This window comes from Staurois parvus, unplaced genomic scaffold (genome assembly GCF_062004578.1).
Source record: "Staurois parvus isolate SC_StPar_1 unplaced genomic scaffold, SC_StPar_1.0 ptg000096l, whole genome shotgun sequence".
NCBI classification, from domain to species: domain Eukaryota; kingdom Metazoa; phylum Chordata; class Amphibia; order Anura; family Ranidae; genus Staurois; species Staurois parvus.
The window spans coordinates 16,254,429-16,278,074 of record NW_028317892.1 but is presented as its reverse complement, the minus strand read 5'-3'; the positions used below and the strand labels follow the sequence as shown (position 1 = coordinate 16,278,074).

Here is a 23,646-nt window from a genome sequence, read left to right as displayed (position 1 = left end):
TGTGGCTGTATATACACTAAGGCCGGGCTTAAAATTTCAAGTCCTGAGCTACTAGCCAGGCCTTAAGAGTTACTTGCCACCAACAAACACACACAGAGACACCTGTATACACACACCCACACAGACATGTACATACACACACACAGAAACATGTACACACACCCACACACACAAGCACGTACAGACACACACACAGATACATGTACATACACAGAAATACATCCACAGACACATGTACGTACGTACACACGTACATACATACACATACACGCAGACACATGTACATGCATGCATGCACACACGCACACACCACTATAAAAAGTTGCAGTACTTTGTTGTTGACTCACAGAGCGGGGTACTGCACTCTAGGGGGAGGCAGAGAGCACAGCACACACTCCTTCCTCACTCCTTCCTTCCTGCTCAGCTATTGAGCAGTCTGCCGACTCTCAGTGCCATAGACAGATCCGGCCTGAGATCCGAGCAAGACGGCCCTGGGAGACACACTCGCCCCCACCATAATTACCACTCGCCATTGGTGAGCAGGCGAGTGGAAATTTCAAGGCCTGCACTAAGGCCTCATGCACACTGGACGTTATAAAAACGGCAGTAGCGTTAGAAGTAGAAGGCTGCATTAAAAACGTGAGTTTTGTTTCGTTTTTGCATTAGTGCTTTTCAGCGTTTGCGGTTTTTAGCAAAATTATACTCCCACAAAATCTTCAGGCTCAAAAATGCTCATAAATGCCGAATATCCGAGTTTTATTTAGCTGTTATCAGAGTTAGAACATTTTTATAGCTAAAACACTCCTCTAAAAACCCACAAGTTCTGGGGGGTTTTTTCCCAGCCAGAAAATGCTGATTAAAGCCTGTGTGTGTGTCATGAATACCTAGGATAACATGCTAGGGAGTTTACTGGCTGTAGGAAGAAACGCCAGAAACCAAAAACAGCAGCTGTAAAAATGTCCAGTGTGCATGAAAGTCATACACTTAGGGGTTGATTTACTAAAGTCAAATCTACTGCAGTTCAAGTGCAGTTGCTCCAAAGCTTAGTAAATGAGAAAGCTTTGCTTTACAAAGAATACCCAATCACATGCAAGAAAAAAAAAAAAAAAAAAAAAAAATATTTTGCTTGCACATGATTGGATGATACAAATTAGCAGAGCTTCCCCTCAGTTTGAGAGCAACCGCACTTGCAGTGCAGAGTACCCCTTACTGTGGGATAGAATAAATGTATATATATATATATATATATATATATATATATATATATATATATATATATATATATATATATATATATATATATATACACACACACGTATTATATATATATATATACACACACACACACACATATATATACACACACATATACACAGTGGGGCACCAAAAGTATTTAGTCAGCCACCAATTGTGCAAGTTCTCCCACTTAAAAAGATGAGAGGTTTGTAATTGGCATCATAGGTAGACATCAACTATGAGAGACAAGATGAGCAAAAAAAATCCAGACAATCACATTGGCTGATTTGGAAAGAATTTATTTGCAAATTATGGTGGAAAATAAGTATTTGGTCACCTACAAACAAGCAAGATTTCTGGCTCTCAAAGACCTGTACCTTCTTCTTTAAGAGGCTCCTCTGTTCTGCACTCATTACCTGTATCAATGGCACCTGCTTGAACTTGTTATCAGTATAAAAGACACCTGTCCACAACCTCAAACAGTCACACTCCAAACTCCACTATGGTGAAGACCAAAGAGCTGTCGAAGGACACCAGAAACAAAATTGTAGACCTGCACCAGGCTGGGAAGACTGAATCTGCAATAGGCAAGCAGCTTGGTGTGAACAAATCAACTGTGGGAGAAATAATTAGAAAATGGAAGACATACAAGACCACTGATAATCTCCCTCGATCTGGGGCTCCACGCAAGATCTCACCCCATGGGGTCAAAATGATCACAAGAACGGTGAGCAAAAATCCCAGGACCACACGGGGGGACCTAGTGAATGACCTGCAGGGCGCTGGGACCAACGTAACAAAGGCTACCATCAGTAACACACGCCGCCGCCAGGGACTCAGATCCCGCAGTGCCAGACGTGTCCCCCTGCTTAAGCCAGTACATGTCCGGGCCCGTCTGAAGTTCGCTAGAGAGCGTTTGGATGATCCAGAAGAGGATTGGGAGAATGTCATATGGTCAGATGAAACCAAAATAGAACTGTTTGGTAGAAACACAACTCGTCGCGTTTGGAGGAGAGAGAATGCTGAGTTGCATCCAAAGAACACCATACCTACTGTAAAGCATGGGGGTGGCAACATCATGCTTTGGGGCTGTTTCTCCGCAAAAGGACCGGGACGACTGATCCATGTACAGGACAGAATGAATGAGGCCATGTATCGTGAGATTGTGAGTGCAAACCTCCTTCCATCAGCAAGGATGAAACGTGGCTGGGTCTTCCAACATGACAATGATCCCAAACATACCGCCCGGCCAACGAAGGAGTGGCTTCGTAAGAAGCATTTCAAGGTCCTGGAGTGGCCTAGCCAGTCTCCAGATCTCTACCCCACAGAAAACCTTTGGAGGGAGTTGAAAGTCCGTGTTGCCCAGCGACAGCCCCATAACATCACTGCTCTAATGGGCCAACATACCAGCAACAGTGTGTGCCAACCTTGTGAAGACTTACAGGAAACGTTTGACCTCTGTCATTGCCAACAAAGGATATATAACAAAGTATTGAGATGAACTTTTCATATTGACCAAATACCTATTTTCCACCATAATTTGCAAATAAATTCTTTCCAAATCAGCCAATGTGATTGTCTGGATTTTTTTTCTCAATTTGTCTCTCATAGTTGAGGTCTACCTATGATGCCAATTACAGGCCTCTCTCATCTTTTTAAGTGGGAGAACTTGCACAATTGGTGGCTGACTAAATACTTTTTTGCCCCACTGTGTGTAATATATATATATATATATATATATATATACACACACACACACACACACACACACACACACATATACACACACACACATTTTTTTTATGTAAATATATGCACAGAACAGTTTACTATGTGCATTCATTTTAATGGGCTTGCCAAATCCCTACTATACACAAAATAATGTTGCTTGAATTTTTTTGATGTACTATAAAAAAAAAAATGTATGGGCTCTACAAGTTCATTCATTTTTACATATTTTGCTAAAAAGAAAATGCATCAGTGCCCAAATAGAGGGGAAAAAAAGCTTACATTTCTATTATTTGCATGGGATGAAAAAAGAAATTGTGTGAATAAGCATTTATTCTGGTCAGCCTGAAAATGCTAGCTTTGAGAACATGCTAAAATATTTTTATTTATTTTAAAAACACACATTAGATAGCAATATGAACTCGCACCATTGAAAAAAAAAAAAAAGCATGTTCCTTGCTCTTTATGCTTTCTTTATACTGTGCCACTGGAATCGGGCCTCAAAAGACCCTCCAGGCATACGAAAAGTTGATAAGCTATGGGATACAGAATAATAATTTGCATTACAATAAGCTTTTCTATATACAGTTAGCATTAGCTAAGGAAAGATGAATTAAGGCAAGTGTTTAACATTTCCATATGAAAATCAGTAGATGCTGTACTGGAAGAATGACACATGCACAATGGGATAATTTGAACCTGCCAAAAATCCTTTTAACAAGGTTTAACAGTTCTCAAGAGCACTATACATTTAATTAAAGCTGCTGCACTGGATAAACAAAGACTCTGGCAGCTTCAAAACAGTTATAAGAAAAGAAAAAAAAAACAAAGAATACATCTAAACAATATAGGCTCAACTGCTGTACAATGACCAAACGGCTTCAGTCACTTTAATGAAATGCATATTATAATGTTCATCACATATCAAGAGCAACACTTCACACAAAAGGAGTATAAAGACAGAAAAGCTACATCAATGATAACAAGAAAGAAAATGCCTATATGAGAAAGCTGGTGTAATCTTATTGAATATTTGGCAGTTACATTTTTAAAGAGGATATGTTATGAATATTTTATACATAATACACTGATCCAGCTTGGACAATGTAACAATACATATACAGTAGCATATGTAACGTAGACGACCCAGACTGCTTACGGAGTACTTCCATTAGAATACCGCTTCTCCATCCAAACACATCCGGACAACAGACACCACAGCCGACCATACAAGACTAGACGACACCAGTCTGTATGAACATGGAACTCTTTATTTTCAACTCAAATGGGCTTTTTATACAATACACATGGAGACTGATCACATGATCATATGCAAAAATGCAGCTATATACAGAAATAGACTTAACACTCTAAACAGTAAGTTAATTAGGTTAGCTAGCTGGGTGACCAAAACAAAAGGTGAATGGGAATTCACACCTAGACAATGGTTTGATGAATTAGGATCTCACTACAGAGCAGACGGTCCGGCTCCTTCAATTCATATCTAGTTCAGAATCAACAACCAGGAATAGTCTTCATATGGCTGATAAATATTACTGTCCCATCTGAAGTAATTCCAACCGCATTCTCAGCGTCCATTAATCACTCTGTGCCCCTAAGGCTGGCCATACATTATACAATTATCTGCAGATTTTCTGCCCAATTTCCTTTAGATTTACCTTCAACTATGTAGTGCAAGGGCCTGCCTAATTGGATACAACTGAAAGTGTCGTTTAGGTTTGTCCTCCTATTATATGGTTTTTGGTAAATCTAAACCAAAAATCTGCAGATAATTGTATAATGTATGGCCAGCCTAAGAGACACGTGGTGACTTCCACATAAGAGGGATATGGGGAGCTGAGACAGGGGTCTCCCAACCTCTGCAAAGTAAGCTGGGTTCCATGAGCCCCCCCCCCCACCCAAAGTGACTCCCATCACACCATACTTGGCTGATACCCTGGAGGCTGGAAACCAAGAAAGTAGACAACACTACTCCAGTGATCTCCACTTGCTTCCGGGTCCTGTGCTGAACAGCTGCCCAGCATTGTGAACACAGAAGATTGGATGCTCAGCACAGGTACCATTCAGAGAATGCTTTGCGTTTTCTGAATGAATGCAAAGCATTCTCTGATTGGACAAGAACGAGAGTGTGATGTCACCATTCACCTCTCCCCCTTGTAACTATGTATAAAATTTCCATACCTGTATTCATTTTTAAATAAAGCGGTAGTACATTGAACTGCAAAATCCCCTCATAGGCAGGGTTTTTATAAGAGAAGATGTCCTAGAGGTCTCTTCTATCATAAATGCCCACTCCTGCTTGTCAGCAGGGAATGTGATCTGAGCCACAGAGATGTGACACCCATGTGCGGGTGTGACAAAACTGAAGAGGCCAAAGAAACCCAGAAAGAAGACCGGGCGAAGATGGAAGAGGCGGGGAGCCATGACAGTGCGCGGCTCAGTTTGTAGGCAAGTCTGCCTAAAACTGCAGGGGTCCCAAGTTGGTTAAATTACTACCAAGACTGATAGCACAGGGTAACAACTCCATTTATGCTACATTGAAACTGTGCAGCACCATGTTTATCCAGTGGACAGGGTAATCCTAGACAGACATGTAGTTTTAAATGGAACTTCAAATAAAAAAAACAAAGTCAAATCTCAATGTTGGTTAACATTTTTTAAAGTGGAACTTTAGTCAGAAAATTAAGTCCTTCTAGATGACTTCAGCCTTGCCACTTTTGCAGATATAGCTATGTAAAATATAAAAACTAAGTGTCTATACTATTTAAAATCCAGTAAAATACTATCACACCCTGCTGTGCACATGCTCAGCCACTGTCTACAAATTCAGCAGTGCCTAAATATAGAGGCCGATTTGTGGACAGCCTTTAAAGCAGAATTAAACCCTCCTATTCCTTACAGCCAAGGAAGCTGCTTCTGTTTTATCTGCAACTGCCATGGTGCTGCACATGTGATCAGATATAACACCAGCCATTTGATGGTTTGACAGTTTGGATGAGGACATAAGAATATGTGACAGTTAGCAAAAACCGGAATTCCAGGAGTGTAACTGTTTTTTTGAAACTGTTAAATCGATTTTGTTCCACTTATGATTTACTACTGCTCAAGGGCTCTAGGCTTCAGCAAAATAGCAGCCTCCAGCGAGAGGAAACAGGAGCAATGCTGGGGGCAATTTACAGCACACACTAATTTGAGTAGAATAATGTGGAATGGATGTTCCTTGCTAAAGAACATTATCAAATTGTTATGGGTAAAGCTCCACTTTAGGCAGTTACAGAGACATTTTTTAGTTAGGAGTGGACATTCCTGTATGTTCTGTCAGAACGCAGGCCACGCAATGGTGTGATTCTGTGATGACGGTGTCCCTTGGACACAGCACATCACAGATTGGGACATGGGCGTTGTAAATGGTCCTCCCGATCACATGATGGCTGTCTCCAATCACAGCATAAAACACAGACATGTGTCTCTGTGTCAGTTCCTCCCGCTGAGGTGTGTGTGTGTGTTCTCTGTCTAGCTGATGATTTTTAGTGTTCAACTATACAGAGATCACACACATTGCAGCCATCCCCACACAGTACACCAAACACCATCTGTCCCTGTACCAGTGTCCCATCAACATCTGCACCAGTGTATCACTGCACAAAACATCTGTCACAGTGTAGTAGTGTCCCATCAACATCTGCCACAGTATACCAGTGTCAATTACAGTGTATCAGTGCACAAAAACATCTGCAATAGTATTTCATTGCAACATCAACATCTGCCGGTGGACAATCAACATTAAGTGCACAAAAACATCTGTCAGGGTACCAGTCTGCCAGCAATGCCAACATTCAAAAGAAAGCACAAATCAAAATAGAAAATGCAATGCTAAGCATGGGCCATGCACAACCCTTAATGTTAACTTCAGTAAGATATCCAAGTTACTGACAAAATGAATGTCTTTTAGTATATCTTTAGGTGTAATAAATTAAGCAGGTGATGAGGGAGACCTCTGCTAATTCAGTCTACAAACACCAGTAACAAGCCTGTAATGCATGCAAATAGTATGCTTTGTCCACACTATTTTATGCTTGCTGTCTCCCCCATTCTGTAATGCAACTATTAAGTAATCAACAGTTCTATGGTTCAAAATGTATGCAAACTAGGTCTCCCAAACAACTAGGCATTTTCAGTCAAAGAAATTCATGAAAACACGTGTCAACAAATTTTTTTCTTTCAGAAAAGAAAAACCACATCGAATAGTAAACATTCGTTGATCCACAGATCATGCGATTGGCTGTGCGTCATCTCAGTAATGTTATTACATTAACCACTTGCCCTCCAGAGAATTTACCCCCCTTTCTGATCAGGCCATTTTTTGTTATTCAGAGCTGCGCTTTTTCAACTGGTAATTGCGCAGTCATGCAATGCTGTACCCCAAATGAAATTTATGTCCTTTTTTTCACACCTATAGAGCTTTCTTTCGGTGCTATTTGATCACCGGTGTGCTTTTTATTTTTGGCGCTATAAACAAAAAAAGACAGAAAATTTTGAAAGGACACGATATTTTTTACTTTCTGCTATAAAAAAAATATAAAAATATATAGTAAACTCGAAAATCCCAATAGATGTATATTGATTGTTTTCTGTGAAAGTTACAGCGTCTACAAACTATGGTATAGTAGATACTGCAATTTACAGCATTTTTTGCTATACAGAGCTGTGCTAATTTAACTGACAAATGCACGGTCATGCAATACTGTACATAAATTAAATTTATGTCCTTTTTTTCCCACACATAGAGCTTTCTTTTGGTGGTATTTGATCACCTCTGGGTTGTTTGTTTTTTTTTTAATGCGCTATAAACAGAAAAAAAAAAGACCAAAATTTTCCAAAATGTATTTTGCTATATATCTTTGGTAAAAAATATCCCAATAAATGTATATTAATTGGTTTGTGTGGAAGTTATACTGTCTACAAATGGTGGTATACATATTGCAATTTTTGCCATTTTTTTGCTGTACGGAGCTGTTTGACTAATGTGCGGCCATGCAATACTGTACATAAATGAGATTTATGTCCTTTTTTTCACACAAATAGAGCTTTCTTTTGGTGGCATTTGATCACCTCTGGGTTTTTGGTTGTTTTTTTTGCACTATAAACAAAAAGAGAACGAAAAGTTTGACAAAAAAACCTTGATATTTTCTCATTTCTGTCATAAAAAATATCCAATACACTCAAATGTCATCGTAAATTTAGGACAAAATGTATTTTGCTAAATCTCATTGGTAAAAAAAATCCCAATAACTGCATATTAATTGGTTTGTGTGAGCGTTATAGCATCTACAAACTATGGTATAGATACTGGAATTTACACAGCTTTTACTTTCTGACTGCCGATCACATTTCTTGAGGTGCTAAAATACCAGGGCAGTACAAACACCCCCAAATGACCCCTTTTCGGAAAGCAGACACCCTAAGCTATCTGCTGAGAGGCATGTTGAGTCCATGGAAGATTTATTTTTCCACAAGTTGTCAAAATGATATATTGCTCACACATGTCATGGGTATATGTGGAATTACACCCCAAAATACATTCTGCTATTTCTGTTTGGGGATACCACATGTGAGACTTTTTGACAGCCTAGCCACATACAGGAGCCTGAAATCCAATGACCACTTTGAAAAGCCTGAAGGTGCACAACTTCCTCACTACCTATCACCGTTTCAGAGGCCCTGAAATGCCAGGATAGCACCAACCCCTCCCCCCCCCCAAATGCTGAATGGTGTTCCTGTAAAGCAAATAATGGTCAACAATAAAACAAAGTAACAATAGAACAACTCAATAAAAACTTTTTTTTATTTTTTATTTAACTTTATTTTTTATTTCTTTTACTTTTTTGTAACAGCCTCGCCGCGTCTCTCAAAATGTGATGGACAGTTTCCTATCATCTTTTGAGAACCTTTGTGAGACTGGTGAATATGTGCCCTGGATTGTGTTGTGCTGTACCCTATAATACTACTCCACTAGTGTATGGTAGCGATGAAAGCAGGGTGTCGCGTCTTATTCTGTGTCTGCTACAGACACATCTTTGGCATGACCTTTGGGTTGGGGTACCAGAGAGGACACCCAGAAAATACCTTTCATGAAGCCAGCTAACTGCATCTGGATTTGAGGATTGGGCCACAGCAGCTTCCGGATACAAAAAGGCTGTGATGATCTCTTCCTGAAATTTTAAGTATCCACTTCGTCCAGTTGCTTTGTAAATTACAAAAGTGTTATATATAGTCAATTGAAATAAATAAACCTTTTTGTACCAGTGTCAAGCTTTCCGGGAAACTAGGTACGGATTCATATTTGGTCATTGAAGTCCACCCCTCCCATGTTAAGGTTATAGTCGTGGACACAGGGGTTTCTCAACAATGCCAGATACCGTGCTAATTTGGACTGTTGCATCTGCGTGAATGGAAGAAAGGACGAAAACATCCCATTTGTCCTTTCACTTCACTGCAAGCAATTAATCATTCCTCAAGCAGGCTTTCTACCCCTAAGTCGTGGATAGCCGCAGCGATTAGGTCATACGGTGCCACATGAGCCAATTCCAAGATCGTACAAATGTCTAAACAGTGGCACACTTGTATAGAATTTGTCCACCTATAAGTGGCACCCCTTACGGGATAAAGACAATACCAAGTCCGAAACTATGTTGCCACTGCTCCCCATGTAGTCTGGGTGGTCAGGGGGGGCTCTACTTCGCTTTCTCTTCCCTCATAAACCCTAAATTTGTACGTATAGCCTGTGGCCCTCTCAGAGAGCTTATACAATTTGACCCCATATCTGGCATGCTTGCTAGGGATATACTGTTTGAATGCAAGGCGGCCAGTAAAGTGAATGAGAGACTCAACCACGCAGATGTTTTGCTGGGGCATAATCACATCTGCAAATTGCTCAGTGAGGTGGTTTATGAGGGGCTGAATTTTGTAGAGCCGGTCATGTTCAGGGTCACCCCGAGAAAAACAGTGTTATCACTGAAATGCATGAAGCGCATTATCGTCCCTTATCAATGCCTGGCTAGGACAGCAGAGAACACAGGCATATGATGAATTGGGTCTGTGGACCAATACAACCGCAACTCATTCTTTTTGTAATGCCCATGTTGAGGGTTAGGCCCAAAAAAGTGGCACTAATACAGTGATCAGTGAAAAATACTGTACACTGACACTGTAATAATGGCACTGGCAGGGAGCAAAGGGTTAAATGTGGCAACCAAGGGGATAAAATGTTTTTCTACTGTGTGTGGGTGGAGTGTGCTGCTTTTACTCACATGTGATGTCTCTTTCTTCTTTCATTTTGTTCCAGGGAGAGAAGAACCAGTTAGTTCCTGGGCCTGTATTTACAAATACAGACAAAGCTCTGCATCTCCATTCGCCGTAGGAGATCGGCAGAGTCCCGGCCAAAACCTGCTGACATACATCTCCTACAATAAATGACAGTGGGGTCAGCGGGGGGGGCGTGCGCATGCACGCTCTAAACGCGGAAGAGCAAAGAGACGTATGGGTATGTAGCTTTGCCTGCAGCTACCGCCCGTCCGCAGTAGATTGTGGGTAGGCAGTCGGGAAGTGGTTAATGTTGCTCTTCATCACACTCCCAGGTTGACATGGGAAGGCTACTCAGGCAATGAACATTGAGCAATGTTAGTTACATGCTACTCTATATAGCAGGGAACTGTTTCATGGTCATGTTAAAGTGTTCAAACAGTTTGATATTGAATGAATTTTGAATTTGATTGAATTTATGAAACTTGGGAATATTGAGTAGAGATTTCCCTCTGAGCCAAAATATATTGTAAGGAAACATTTACAAAGGTGTCTCTTTAGTACACCCCTGCAGAGGGCTGTGTTTACCTGCTCGAGTGGCACAGGTGGTCCGTGCAGACACATGCAGCCAACCTGTTCAAATCAATGACAGATGGATGGTTGCACAGATCTTTATAGCTTCTAACATACATCCCTGAGTGCACAATCGTGCAAGACCAATGCCTGTCTCAAAAAGCAGACCATTTGCAAAGCATTCCAGATCATTTGTTTAAATAGCCCAGCACTGTCTGCTCACTTGTTTCTGTGTAACTGAAAATGCATATGGCCTGCATGAGCTAGCAAAGCAAGGGGCTGTGTCCTTTTTCTGCCTCGTTCAAATGTATAGTGAACAGACGCAAAAAAGGAGATCAATTTACCTTACTTTTTACACTATTTGCCTTGTGTAATTTTTTTTTGCTTTGAACAAAAATTAAAAAAAGAATGCATGCCAAAATATTACAAATTCCCTTTAAGATATAAACTCACAAAGGGAGAAGATTATAGAATCTATTCCCCTTGTAGAGTACCCCTGATACACTCCCACAGCACACTGTAGGCCATGGGCATAAAAATGTTACTGATCATCAGGCAAGGACCAAAAGTTCCTGGGAAAATTATGGTATACGCATGTTCTCAGGCACAGACATTTGGACCCAGTATTATGGATTTGAACGCAGTGCATGTTTACACTGAAAACAATGCAACTGCGTCCAGATCTGGAAATAAAAACAACTGTAAACGCATTTTTTTCGTCCCTGTAAAGAAAAGCTAAAAGTATGTCATGTGAGACCCTGTAGACTCAGAAAAGTGTGGTTTCATGCACATGCCAATTGGCCAGTATTTTTTTTTTTAAATGCTTGAGCATAGATGAAGAACTGATTAGACAATGTCTTCACTTAGTTATCTCATGATATAGCACTGATGAAATACTATTCTGCATAGTTTATGGCAAATAATTAGGAACTACCTATGCAGTGACCAATAAATCAGAATTGTGGATGAAAGATCCAGTTAGTGCATGGCCATCTTGAATTCCTAAACTTCTAAGGGCGTAACCATAGCCAAAGTTGACCATTTATACTTTTGGGACTTTTGTAGCACCCATCATGGGTGGCTTTCTACTTTATCCAAGGTAAGAGGCATATGGAACATTTAAAATAAAATCATCAAGTATTTTCCAAACTCAAAATAGGCTGTTAAACTCAAAAGTGCAATTCTAAATTTACCCTAGAAAATGTTTTTAACTTAAACTTTTAACTTAAAACGCAGAGGCATAAAAAAAAAAAAAAACTTTTATGCCTCCAAAGTAAATTTTCTCTGCTTTTAGATGTTCTCACTTTAAAGTGGTTTTAGCTGCATTTAGCAGAGAATTCTTTCCCCAAACTGACCACACCTAAATGCAGGTAATCGCTCAGTTTGGATGACACAATAGAAAAATTACATGCATTTATATGGTGTACAGGACATCGAGGAAGGGTCCTGGATAGATGGTGTGTTTCCCCACTATCTGGGTTGTGGTCCCTATAAAGGGGGTGATGGGAACACCTTTTTGTACACAGGGGTTCTCAGCCATGCAGGTTGAGGGGTTCCGGAGTAGTTCGTTTGGAAAGGAGAGGACTGATTTACAGTATTCGCTAGATTGGCAAGTCCTCATTTGGGACTTGGAGTTCAGAGCCTTGGAGAGACTGTGGCTGGGAAAGATCCTTCAAACCCCGATTATAGGAACTTTGGTCCCAAAAGGGTTAACCCACCTGTAGGGAAGCCCTGAAAAGAACCAGAAGGAGGAGTCATCACCTGTCTGAGGTAGCGTGGAATGTTTCACAGCTGTGACCAATTGTGAACTGTCTGGCCACTGACACACTGGTTAGTGAACTCCTGCGGCTCTTGTGGCACCTCCAAGCAGACCCTAAACACCCTGGTGTGGGATTGGTATTCTTGTGGTGAAACAATATATTATTTTCATCATACCATAAATAAGGACTGTTTTTAGTTTGTTTTGGTGAAGGAAGCTGGTGTGTTTGCTTGTTTTTAAATGGAGAATAAAATTGGATTTTTTTGTACATGCTTACTTGTAAAATCCATTTATTGGAGAAAATCACGGAACACAGGGCAGACTATTCATGACTATATAGGTTATAGGCCACCCATAGGTGAAGTGACACTGGCCGACCAATCAGGGAGGAGGTCCTCCCTCTCCTATATTTCACCCCTGGTGAAAACTCACAGTCACAACACCTCTATTTTTCCCTCTCATTTAGGGCTTTTGTTTCTCTTTACAGATAGAAAAAAGGAGATATCTTATCAGTCCTGCCGCAGGACCCTGACTGCCGTCAGGCACCAACCTTCACCCATCATGATGGGCATGGTCATACAGACCTTCAAGGACTTAGTCCCCACGCTGAGGGGCTACTGCCTTGGACCCGTATAGCACTCCGCTGGAAGCGCCTTGGTCAGATTTAAAAAAGATTCCATCTCTGCAGGGTCCAGCGCCATAAGGCTGCATTACAGGAAAGGCCTAGAGAATGCTTCTCCTTATCCAGCAAGACTTTGGTAATATCCATTTTAGCTCATAGCCTTCCAAATGGATTTGATTAAAGTCCCCGATACTCTATTGGAACCATTCTGGACTTTCAGGTATGTTCCAAGAGCACAGCAACACTTTCAGTGACCATCCACCTTACAGACATTGGCAAAAAAACTGGAGGTACTTCCTGTGTAGGAGTGGGTCTATAGGGGAGCATCTCCTCTCTGATTGGTCGGCCAGTGTCCATTCACTTAGGGGTGGCCTATAACCCACATAGTCATGAATGCTGCTCTGTGTCCTGTGATGAACGATAAAGGTGGTTCATGTACACAAAACGCACGGCTGATCATCCCGGGTTCCCCATATTACAATGCATTTAAAGACTACTTCTAAATGCATATAAACCCAGGTTTGATAGTGCCAGTGTGAATAAGGCTGTAGTGTTAGTTGCCGGTCTGGATTTTTTTAGGTCTTCTTTTAATCTTAGTATTGTGGTCCTCATAATTTATATGATATCCATATAATTGCTACTATATCAAACAATGATAAGTTACTTTTCTTGCCTACTTTAGATACTGTGATAACCTATGAGCAAATAAAATGATAAAATGTAAGCAATTCTTACCAAATGCCGCAGCCATGGTTGCATCAAGTGATGGTTGACCATCTCCAGTTGGTAAGTCAAGGCGAGTGAAGTCTCTGCTTTTATCATTGTTGTACTTGACATTAAGGCTTGTCAGCTTCGAGAATTCAATGCGTAAAGTACAGCATGCATTATAAATATTTTGCCCATCCAGTGCCTTTTGAAGAAAAAAGAAATTAAAGGTAAGCTTACAAACCATAGCAATAATACACCTCAAACTACCAATATTAAATAGAGAGATCTATCAGGTTTTTTTTTGGTCAGCCCGCTTGGTTGAATGAAAAAAAAAAGCGTGGACCACGCATAAGACTGCTCAGAAAATTTTAATACAACTATCAACAAATTAAATAACTAGTTCAGACCCCAAATGATAGTAGATACATATAGTGTACATGTAATACTGTCCAGAATGTCATCTCCAAACTACTGCGAGAAGTACATAAGCATAGCACTGGGGGGGCACCCAGCACAGCAAAAATGCCACTACAAAATCAAGTGAAGAGAAAACCCCCCCGTAATTGATGGAGGTGAAAGAGATGGGAAAAGTTCTTTATCAAGTCAAGGCTCACCTTGCTTTCGGCTATTTACTATGCTATTGTATAATACATCTAGCTTTGAAATCGCTAAGCGTTTGGGTGCGTTGATTCATTCCTAATTTATAGAAACGCCCTACATTGAGGCTACATGTTGTACTAATTTCTTGGATTTCTTGTTCAGTTTGTACAAGAATCCAAAAACATAGTGGTAGTGTATGAAATCCATTTTACTACAAGTCTTATTTTTGTATATTGTTTGCAATAATACAAACTCAATGCAATATATATGACAATCAAAGTGAAAAGATCACCATCAGTGGTCTAAGATAATCACCACTACAACTAGTGGTTAGCATCAAGATAATCCAACAGAATGCCCTGTTGGTGGATACAGTTGCCCATAAGCCAGAGAATGGCTGGCTTAATTTTACTTGCGGCCCAGCTAAAAAAGAGGTGGCCAAAGTAAATATAGCCACATGCGCACCAGGCATTTGCTCAGCTCCTCTGAACGACTTTTCTTCTGGCAGGAGAAAAGCAGCTTAAACATAATGGTAAAAGCCGCATATTGCTCATTCGTTTTTGTAGGTTCACATGCATTTGTGCATTAATGCATTCTATTGGCCAAAATATTAATTTATTCTTAAACGTGCCTAGTGTTTATGCACATTTTTTTCTGCTCAAAAGCTCCTCTTCTTAAAGTGTTATTAAACCCATAACCCTGCATTCACTATATCTGGTCTCACAGTATACAGAACATGGAAATGCAATCATTTTAATAAATATAAACTGCTAAATATCTTTTCTTACTAGCAGTTAGAGCAGTCTTGTGACTTCTGTGTCCAGCAGAGCACCGGTTAAAGCTTGTAAGAAGAGTTTTCACTCGTCCGATTGGTCTAGAAGGCTGCATAACTCCTGAGCCTCTATCTGGACAGAACTGATTCTGATCACATGCATTAACCCAAGAAAAAAATACTCTCTAGCAATACACACCAAACTGAGCATGTGCAGCTTGGCACAAGCTCTGTTGTATCAACAGATAAGATTTGGGACACCAGAAAAAGAGAAGGATCAGAGAAGATCAAAACATCCTTTTTAAACAATGCAGAGAATTAACCCCTTAAGTTCCACAGTGAATATAACAAGCATACTTCACTGCATATACAGATTGATTTTACTATTGTGGATTTAGCAACACTAACACTTGTGCTTGTAAACTCCTAAGTGTGAATGGACACATGGGCTAACAAAGGCATTTACAGGTATAAAAAAAAAAAAAAAAAAAAGCCAGTGCCTGTAAAGGTAGCATTTTTTTTTTAAGTCCTGTGTGTTTTTGTAAATCTCTGAAAGCAGCTGTAAGTTATCCAATGTGCCTATAGACTGTACACTGTGTCACTTACAGGCATATTTTAGAGCAGTGTTCAGGAACATTAAAAGAATGTCCCAACCTGCATTCAGAGGAGTTTTTCAGTACAATTTATGCGTAAATGTGTCTAATATGCACGTATATAAATAAATAATCTAGCCAACAAAATGAGTTTACATTAATATGGGTGCAAAAATGCAACGAGACATTTTTTTCTGGCAGCATATTTGGAGCACTTATTCATATGTGCGTGTGCATGAGGCCTTAGGGTCTATTCACACTAGGTGCAGTGGGATTGTATTGGGTGGTTATTCCAGTGCAGTCCCACAGCAAAGTGTCTTGTCGCTTATGTGCCTAGTCCACACCACCATGTTGAAGTGGTGTGCGGTAAAAAAAAAAAAAAAAAAAAAAAGAAGGACAGTCTGTTTTCAATGCAGTGCAATGAGGTGCAAGGCAACCCACTGTCTTCCACAGCATGGCAGCCAATATAACTTCATGAAATGTCACTATAACACATTTCAATAAAGTTGGTTTAAAAATTAAAAAAGGTGAACCACACACCAGCTGCAGTGTTGTAATGTAGCGCCTGGTGTGAATTAATCCTTATACTACTTTGAGAGGTTGAACAAATAAGCGCAAAGTTAAAATTTTGTACAATACAAGCCAGGTAATAGCATAATGGTGATTGAAGTTTAAAATTTCACGTAGAAAGGATTTTTAAGCAACAAGAGGGTTGGTGAAAGGGTACACAAGGAGGAAACGCAACATTATACACTTTATGACTATCACAACTAGATCCATGTGTGTTCTAATGGGCAAACTGCTGAGACAGAATGGTACATAAATGTATCCTGATCCTGGGCCTGAAAATGCCAGAGATTAGAACCAGATGTCAGGGAAGTCAGAAACAGAAACATTATATTTTTCTATGTATACTACTTATTGTTTAGCACCTCTAGAGGATCATATATCAGTAATATTACCTTCAGAGAAAAAAGGTACTAGACATTTTCTTCCATTAGTAAAATATAGCTCATGTAATCATTTCTTGTCTGCCTTTATTTGGCATTCAGTTTGCTACAGAGACACTGCACATGGCCCTTATAGAAGGGCGATTATAAACTGGGTCACTCAGGGTTGACAAGCAGGCCCAAAAAGTAGGTAATTAATGGCAACAGCTTGTAGGAAAAGTTGTTTCTCGTTTTTGAATAAAGTGAAATGCACATTTAGGGGAATAAAGGCTTTTCTGAGCCCTATCAGTGTGGGGCATTTTTTTAAAAAATGGACAAAAATAGTTCATAAGATATATGATAAAATCTGCAACATTTCGTAGAGAGCAGACTAAATAAAAAAAAAATAAATACATTTTTTAAATTAAAGATCATTCAATAAAATTACGAGACAATACAATTCTTTGCATCCAGATTCACAAAGAACTTCCATGTGGAAATGTTTTTCCCTTAATTTTTACCTGGCTTTTAACACATCATAGTCCAATCTGTGAGTCTATCCAAAATGTTAATGACATTCTGGATGCACAGATAATGGCAGAATGACATAACGATTACCATCATTTTGCCCATATAGAACTAGTGGCACTTGAAGGAGGAGGAGGAAGTCGGGGACAGCGCTATAGTATGGAGAGGGTATGTATACCTTGGCAATATATGTTTTTTGATTTTCTTTTTAATACAGGAAGGGGGGCTCATCTCCAACTCGCTTACTGCTCAATTATATAGTATCATAACCTATGTCCTGTTTAATTTAAATTCAGTATTCTTCTCCCTAGACTTGTTGGCCACTCTTAAAAGAAATGTGGGGTTTTTTTCCCCCCAAATCTCTCTTACCTAGGTGGATGCAGCATCATTCCGATGCTGCATCTGTACCCCACCGGCTCCAAGTATGAGAGCTCAGCAATTACATGACCGCTAATTACTGAGTACTCACCACCGCTCTGAGCAGAGAGTTAGTCACTGCTGTATGCTCTCCCCCCCACAAGCTCACTGGAGCGCTGGGCTGTGGAGGGGGAGTGGCTGGCTCAGGCTCTCCCCAGCCTGGACTTACTGAGTGACTTCAGCTCGCTGCCAGCTGAAAACAGGTCGCAGGAGTGCAGAATGAACTGCACTCCTGTGATCAACAGGAGAACAGCAGACAAAAGAGCTCCTTTAATGCTCTCGTTAATGTTTGACTGCAGCCTGGTCCTCTTGTAGTTAGGAAACGGATATTGCCCATTTGCAACCCATAACATTGGCCACAAATATGACAGATTAAAAAAACTTTAAATAAAACTTTTGCAAAGCATTAACAAGTAAGAACTTGTATTAAAGGGCGCTGTTTGGGGATATGAAAGCCAAACATTCTAGGGGCATTCTTTCTCAAATGGAAATCAAATATTGTTCTTCCAAACACTGTTGTAGAAGTTCCTAAAATGTGTTGCACTTGTAGGTTGCTTTGCTTTTACCCTTATGTTCAGTTCATTCCAAACCAGCTGAACTTCTCTTATTTGCCAAGTATACCATTGACAGTGTTGTTTTACATCTGTCTGATATACAGTACCTATAGATCATGTCATTCTTGACAACTACTTGGTGCGGAGTTCTGGGAGGATGTCTACAGATGCCCTCCCAGAACAAGAGAATCATGCTGTAGCCGTCTTTTTATAGCCCGGTACTAAAGCAGTTAATGAGTCGCCTAGGAGATTTTTAGGTACCATAGTTTAGCCTCATTCCTTGAGCGTGATATGTTAGGTATAGATTTGCTCATTGCAACATCATCTTTTATATTTTACCAAACAATTGGGTATTATATTGTGTTTTTGTACACTAAAATTTATTAAAGTGCATTTTTTTTTTAAAAAAGCGTCTGAAAAACCACTGCACAAATACTGTGTAACATAAAAACCTGCAACACTCACCATTTTATTCTCTAGGGCCTCTGCTTAAAAAAAATATATATATATATATATATATATATATATATATATATATATAAATATAAAAAACAGGTTTTCATTTTAAGGCAGCCTTAACATATTGGAATGGTTTGGCAGCACACTCTAATGCCCCAAGGAGCAGACATGGCTGTTTAATGCAGTGCTCTGAAAGGTACAGAGCGCAGTGCATGGGTTTTGAGTGGCAGAACAGCTCACCGCAGTGTGCAGAGTAATAAGCTGGTGTGCTTACCAGAGAACCCCACTTCCTCATGGTTTGAGAAGGTAAATATTATTAAAAGCTGCACTACATGATAAAGGCAGTGGTGCCTTATAGACTTGATTTTTGTTGTCAATTTGTTTATTATAAATACCATTCTAAATGGCTAGTAACAGATTTATACATTCATTGTAAGGCACTGGCCAAGCCAGCTGCACAGTTTTAGTGATTTTTTTTTTTTTATGTCCTATTACCTTTCCACAGGGTTTCGGTACACAGAACCATACAAACAAGTAACACTAATTACTCCCACTCAGTCCTACACATAAGCAATCTTCACGGCAAATTCGGGCTCAGTTTTGTTAATTTAAGAAGATGTTTTGGAGCAAGGAATGAACCACACCATTTAGAGCAAACCCTTACAAGCAGTGCAAGAACAAGCTACATGTAGACAGTGACCCTTGATGAAAGTAAACACAGAAATCTACAGATGTAACATCACAACATTATTTCCAAGTAAACAAGCAATTACATTTCATAGATGTTCAAAAACTTGTTCAAGCTATGATGTGGGCAAAACAAGGAAACCTATCTGCACTAATCAATAAACCTTCTGTTAGGTACATTTGTTTGGTTTTTCACAATAACTTACTTTGAGCTATGATAAATATTATATGTATGACTTCTCTTTGCAAAATGCTGACCTGCTCTTTTAAAAAACAGTTGTAGATGAATATCACATGCAGAATATTACATATTAACTTAAAGCGGAGTTCCACCCAAAAGTGGAAGTTCCGCTTTAAAGGATTGGCACCTTTCAGGAGCGGGTACCCGAAATTGACAGGTACCTGCTCCCAATTCTGCTGCGATCGGAAGAGGAAGTTGTCCTTTCACCCTCCCCTCCCCATAGTCTTCTGGGACACGTGACAGGTTCTAGAAGACTACGGGGCCATTCAGGAACTGCAGTGCTACTCATGCATGCGCAGTGGGCACCAGGCTGTGAAGCCGCAAGCTGTCACAGTCGTGTGCCCACACTGAAGATGCCAGCATCTGGAACACAGGAAAGCAGGTGAAATGGGTTGCAGGGAGGACACCGCTGGACCGAAGGACAGGTGAGTGGCTACTTTTTTTTTTTTTAAAGTCAGCAACTTTTTTTTTTTTTAATAATTAGTATTTTTTTTTTCTTTTAAACTAAACTTTACTGAAATGTGACAAAATGACACTTTATTCAGTTCTATTCATTACAGCGGCGTTGTGATGTGGTGAAAAAAGGACACACAAGAAAAAAAAATAAAAAATAAAGACAGTGGTAGGAAAGAAAAACTGCTCATAAAATCTTGGCAGAAGTGGGTTGTGCAGGAATTTATTTTTGGGGAGGGCTGTGCTGGCACTGCATGGCTTAAATGCTCATTTTGCTTTAGGGGAGAGGACACCAAAGATATTCTCACCCCGCCAATTCTCCCCGCACAAGACCGGTCCTTTTGGCTCCAGTCAGCATGCACAAAAATTATGTACAACATCCAGACTTATCTCAATAGAGGTAACCGGGCTTGCAGTTCACAGCCACTGGTCATCATCTAAACCAGGCATGTCCAAAGTCCGGCCCGCGGGCCATTTACGGCCCGGGGGTCGGTTTAATACGGCCCTCCAACAGCCCTCCCTGCTCTGTGTAATGTGGCCCTCCCACGGCCCTCCCTTCTATGGCAGACAGTTTTCTACTTGAGAGCAGAGGGCAGTGCACATGCCTGACTGCGGCGCGTTCTCCCTGGTCTGTGTAAATGCGGCTGTCGCACGGCTCTCCCTTCTGTGGCAGACAGTCTTCTGCTTGAGAGCAGTGCGCATGCGTGACTGCGCCGCGCTGGGAGCGACAGAGGGCGGTGACGTCAGGGCCGGGCTTCTAGCGTGAAGTGTGTTTCTCTTCCCCTCCCGGCTGCCGAGCAGAGACTTCAGCTCCAGCTACCTTTTTCACCCTTCACATTAGTGCAGTTAAGTTTTTTTTTTAATTTATTTTCAATACATTGTGAAAACTCAGCTGTCAGTTGATCTTAATGTTATGAAATGAAAAGTATGTCATTTGCAATTAACTTGGCATAAAATAATTTATTTGCATTTAATTGTAATGGTTCAAAGAATGCTCGGAAAATGTTCGGCCCCCCACCATGTTCACTTCATCCAATCTGGCTCTCTTTGAAAAAAGTTTGGACACCCCTGATCTAAACAGTGTGAATAAAGGGTATCTGTACCCAAAAACAAAAATGTTAATATACTGCAGCTTACCAGTCCTTAGCTGCGGTGCCTACATTTGTCTTTTACTTTATTTTCACCTCATAATCCTGCAAATAACACATTTCATATTTCTATGTAGTGAGTCAGGGTTGCCAGGACAAAGGATATTTGTGATTTTATGTTAAGCTAACAGAAAGTTACAAGGCCACTGCATTTCTGACAAGATCAACAGACATTTTCTGTACTTGCTGAAAATGTACTTTATCTGGAAAAAACAAGAAAAACAAATGCAACCACCGCAACTAAGGAGCGTGAGCTACAATATATTACATTTTTGTGTGTAGGTATCCTTTAAGCCACAGTAGCAATCACTGGGACTCAGGTAGCTGCTATATTGTCCAAACATACCCCAAGTCACTAAAAGCTTCATTTTAAGGCAGTGGTTTTAAAATTGAAAGCACCAATGTCTACTGATGTCATTACTTTTATTTCATGATGTTACATCTTTTATCTACACTATGTCTTAAAGTGGTTTTTAAGGCACAAATATTTTTTTCATGGGGTGGGGGGCAAAAGGAAGACGATTAGTAATCAGGGCTGCTCTGTGCAAAACCATTGCACAGAGCAGGAAAGTATGACATTTTTTTTTCTTTTAGAATCACTACATCTATGCAAGGACTTTTCTATATTGCATTATATCTTATAGAGTTATGTGAGATTTAATGTCTCATGTGCTGAGGCTGTATACTGGATAGAACCGGTTTTGTATCTTTCTTCTATGAAAAAGTAATAAATATAGTTTAAACATAAAGCAGTGGTATAGCTTTACCACAATTTAAAAAAATAAATAAATATTTAAAATAATGAATAAAATCGTGTGACTGGCTTTCTTCCAATCAACTCATGAATTTTACAAATGAAATGAAAAAACATAAAATTAAGGTTTTTATTGCTCATCATAGGATAGTGGGCACAGACATGCACATCATTCCCTTAGGGTCAATATGGCCAAATGTAGATCTAAAACCACTGCTTTATAGCACAGATATAGTCTAATAATCAGCCATTTATTGCAAACTATATACAGCTGTTTCAGGGTAGTCATGATCAGTGCAATGTATGGGAACCATGGCGTCTATGGAATAGGGCTTATGGACCTTCACAACTAGACACCTTATAGTGAGGCAGGGAGATAAATTCCCCTTTACAAAGGATAATTGCAAATGCCAGGTAATTAATCAGTAGCATGTAAACAACTGCTTTATCATCTCCATCCAAAGAGAAAGGCTGCTTGGACAGATAGTTTGTGAAACACATCTAGGTAGATAGATTTTTCCCTCATTTATACATTGGCATTGTCACTTATCTCAATGTTGCAAAATAGGTCAGCCATTGTAGAGCTGAATCCCAGAGCATTTCAGGCTCATTCATTACTAAAGGTCTTTGTTTACTGCACATTATTACACAAAGCAGCTTTGTGGATGTGGATACAGAGCATACGGCTGCCAAAACTTACAAATAACTGTAAAACATGATGAAAGAATATAGTTCTTTTTCCTAATCTCCTGCAATAAGTGTGCACGTCATGTGCCCTTACCGCTTTGGCATGTTGCGCATTCAATGAATCAGCATACTGAAGCAAGGCCTGAAACTGGTTGTTCTTTGTAAATGTAATGATCTTCAATACTGTTCCAAACTTGGAAAAGATCTGTTACAAAACAGAAAGGAAAATCACTCAGTTTAAGGGTATTAGATGCTTGTGACCAGTATGACAAAAAGGGCAGATTAAAAAATAAATCATCAGCTATAAGCCTGCTAAACAATAACAATGGACAAAGACGAGAAAACCACAGAAAATACACATTTTAATGAATTAATCTTACTTGTCTAATCAAATGAAATATGGTTTAAGTTTGGGTTCTGGGATTGCTGCTTTTTTAAACATAAACAGTTCTGCTTGCACAACCTGACAATGGTAATAGAGATCTCTGCAATACAATTAAAGACAATCTAGCTATGAACTAGAGGATTAGAAAGAGAAAGCCAGGAGAAGAAAGAGGAAGAAAGTTGTCGTCGTTAGAACGTAGAAATTTCTAATGCTTCTAAGCTAAATAAAACGACAGGAAGTAAGGACTGTTGCTCATTTACTGTACAATATTAAAAATGAATCTACTTTTTGGAAGCTTTAGCTAGTATTTTGCCGAGAAGTCAATTAAAATGGAATAAAAACCTGTTTAAAACGTTCCTTCCATTAGAAAGAGTCTAATTTAAAGGAACATACTCAGGCTGCTTTTTCTGACCTTCTTAAAATGCTAGTTCCCTGGCTGTACCTGGCTTCATTACCCTGAATCATAGACCCAAGACAAGCCTGCAGCACA

The 23,646-nt window shown here is 39.8% G+C and overlaps 1 protein-coding gene across 8 annotated transcripts in view; it reads right to left on the bottom strand.

Annotated features, from left to right (window-relative positions):
• Positions 1-23,646, bottom strand: part of PTBP3 (polypyrimidine tract binding protein 3) — a 226,861-nt gene that overhangs the window by 47,748 nt on the left and 155,467 nt on the right. For all 8 annotated transcript variants that reach the window (XM_089670937.1, XM_089670941.1, XM_089670939.1 and 5 more), the window contains 2 exons: positions 22,866-22,976; positions 13,977-14,151 (listed from right to left, as the gene is read on the bottom strand). In XM_089670937.1, the coding sequence (XP_089527063.1) occupies positions 13,977-14,151; positions 22,866-22,976 (286 nt within the window). The remainder of the gene's footprint in view (positions 1-13,976; positions 14,152-22,865; positions 22,977-23,646) is intronic.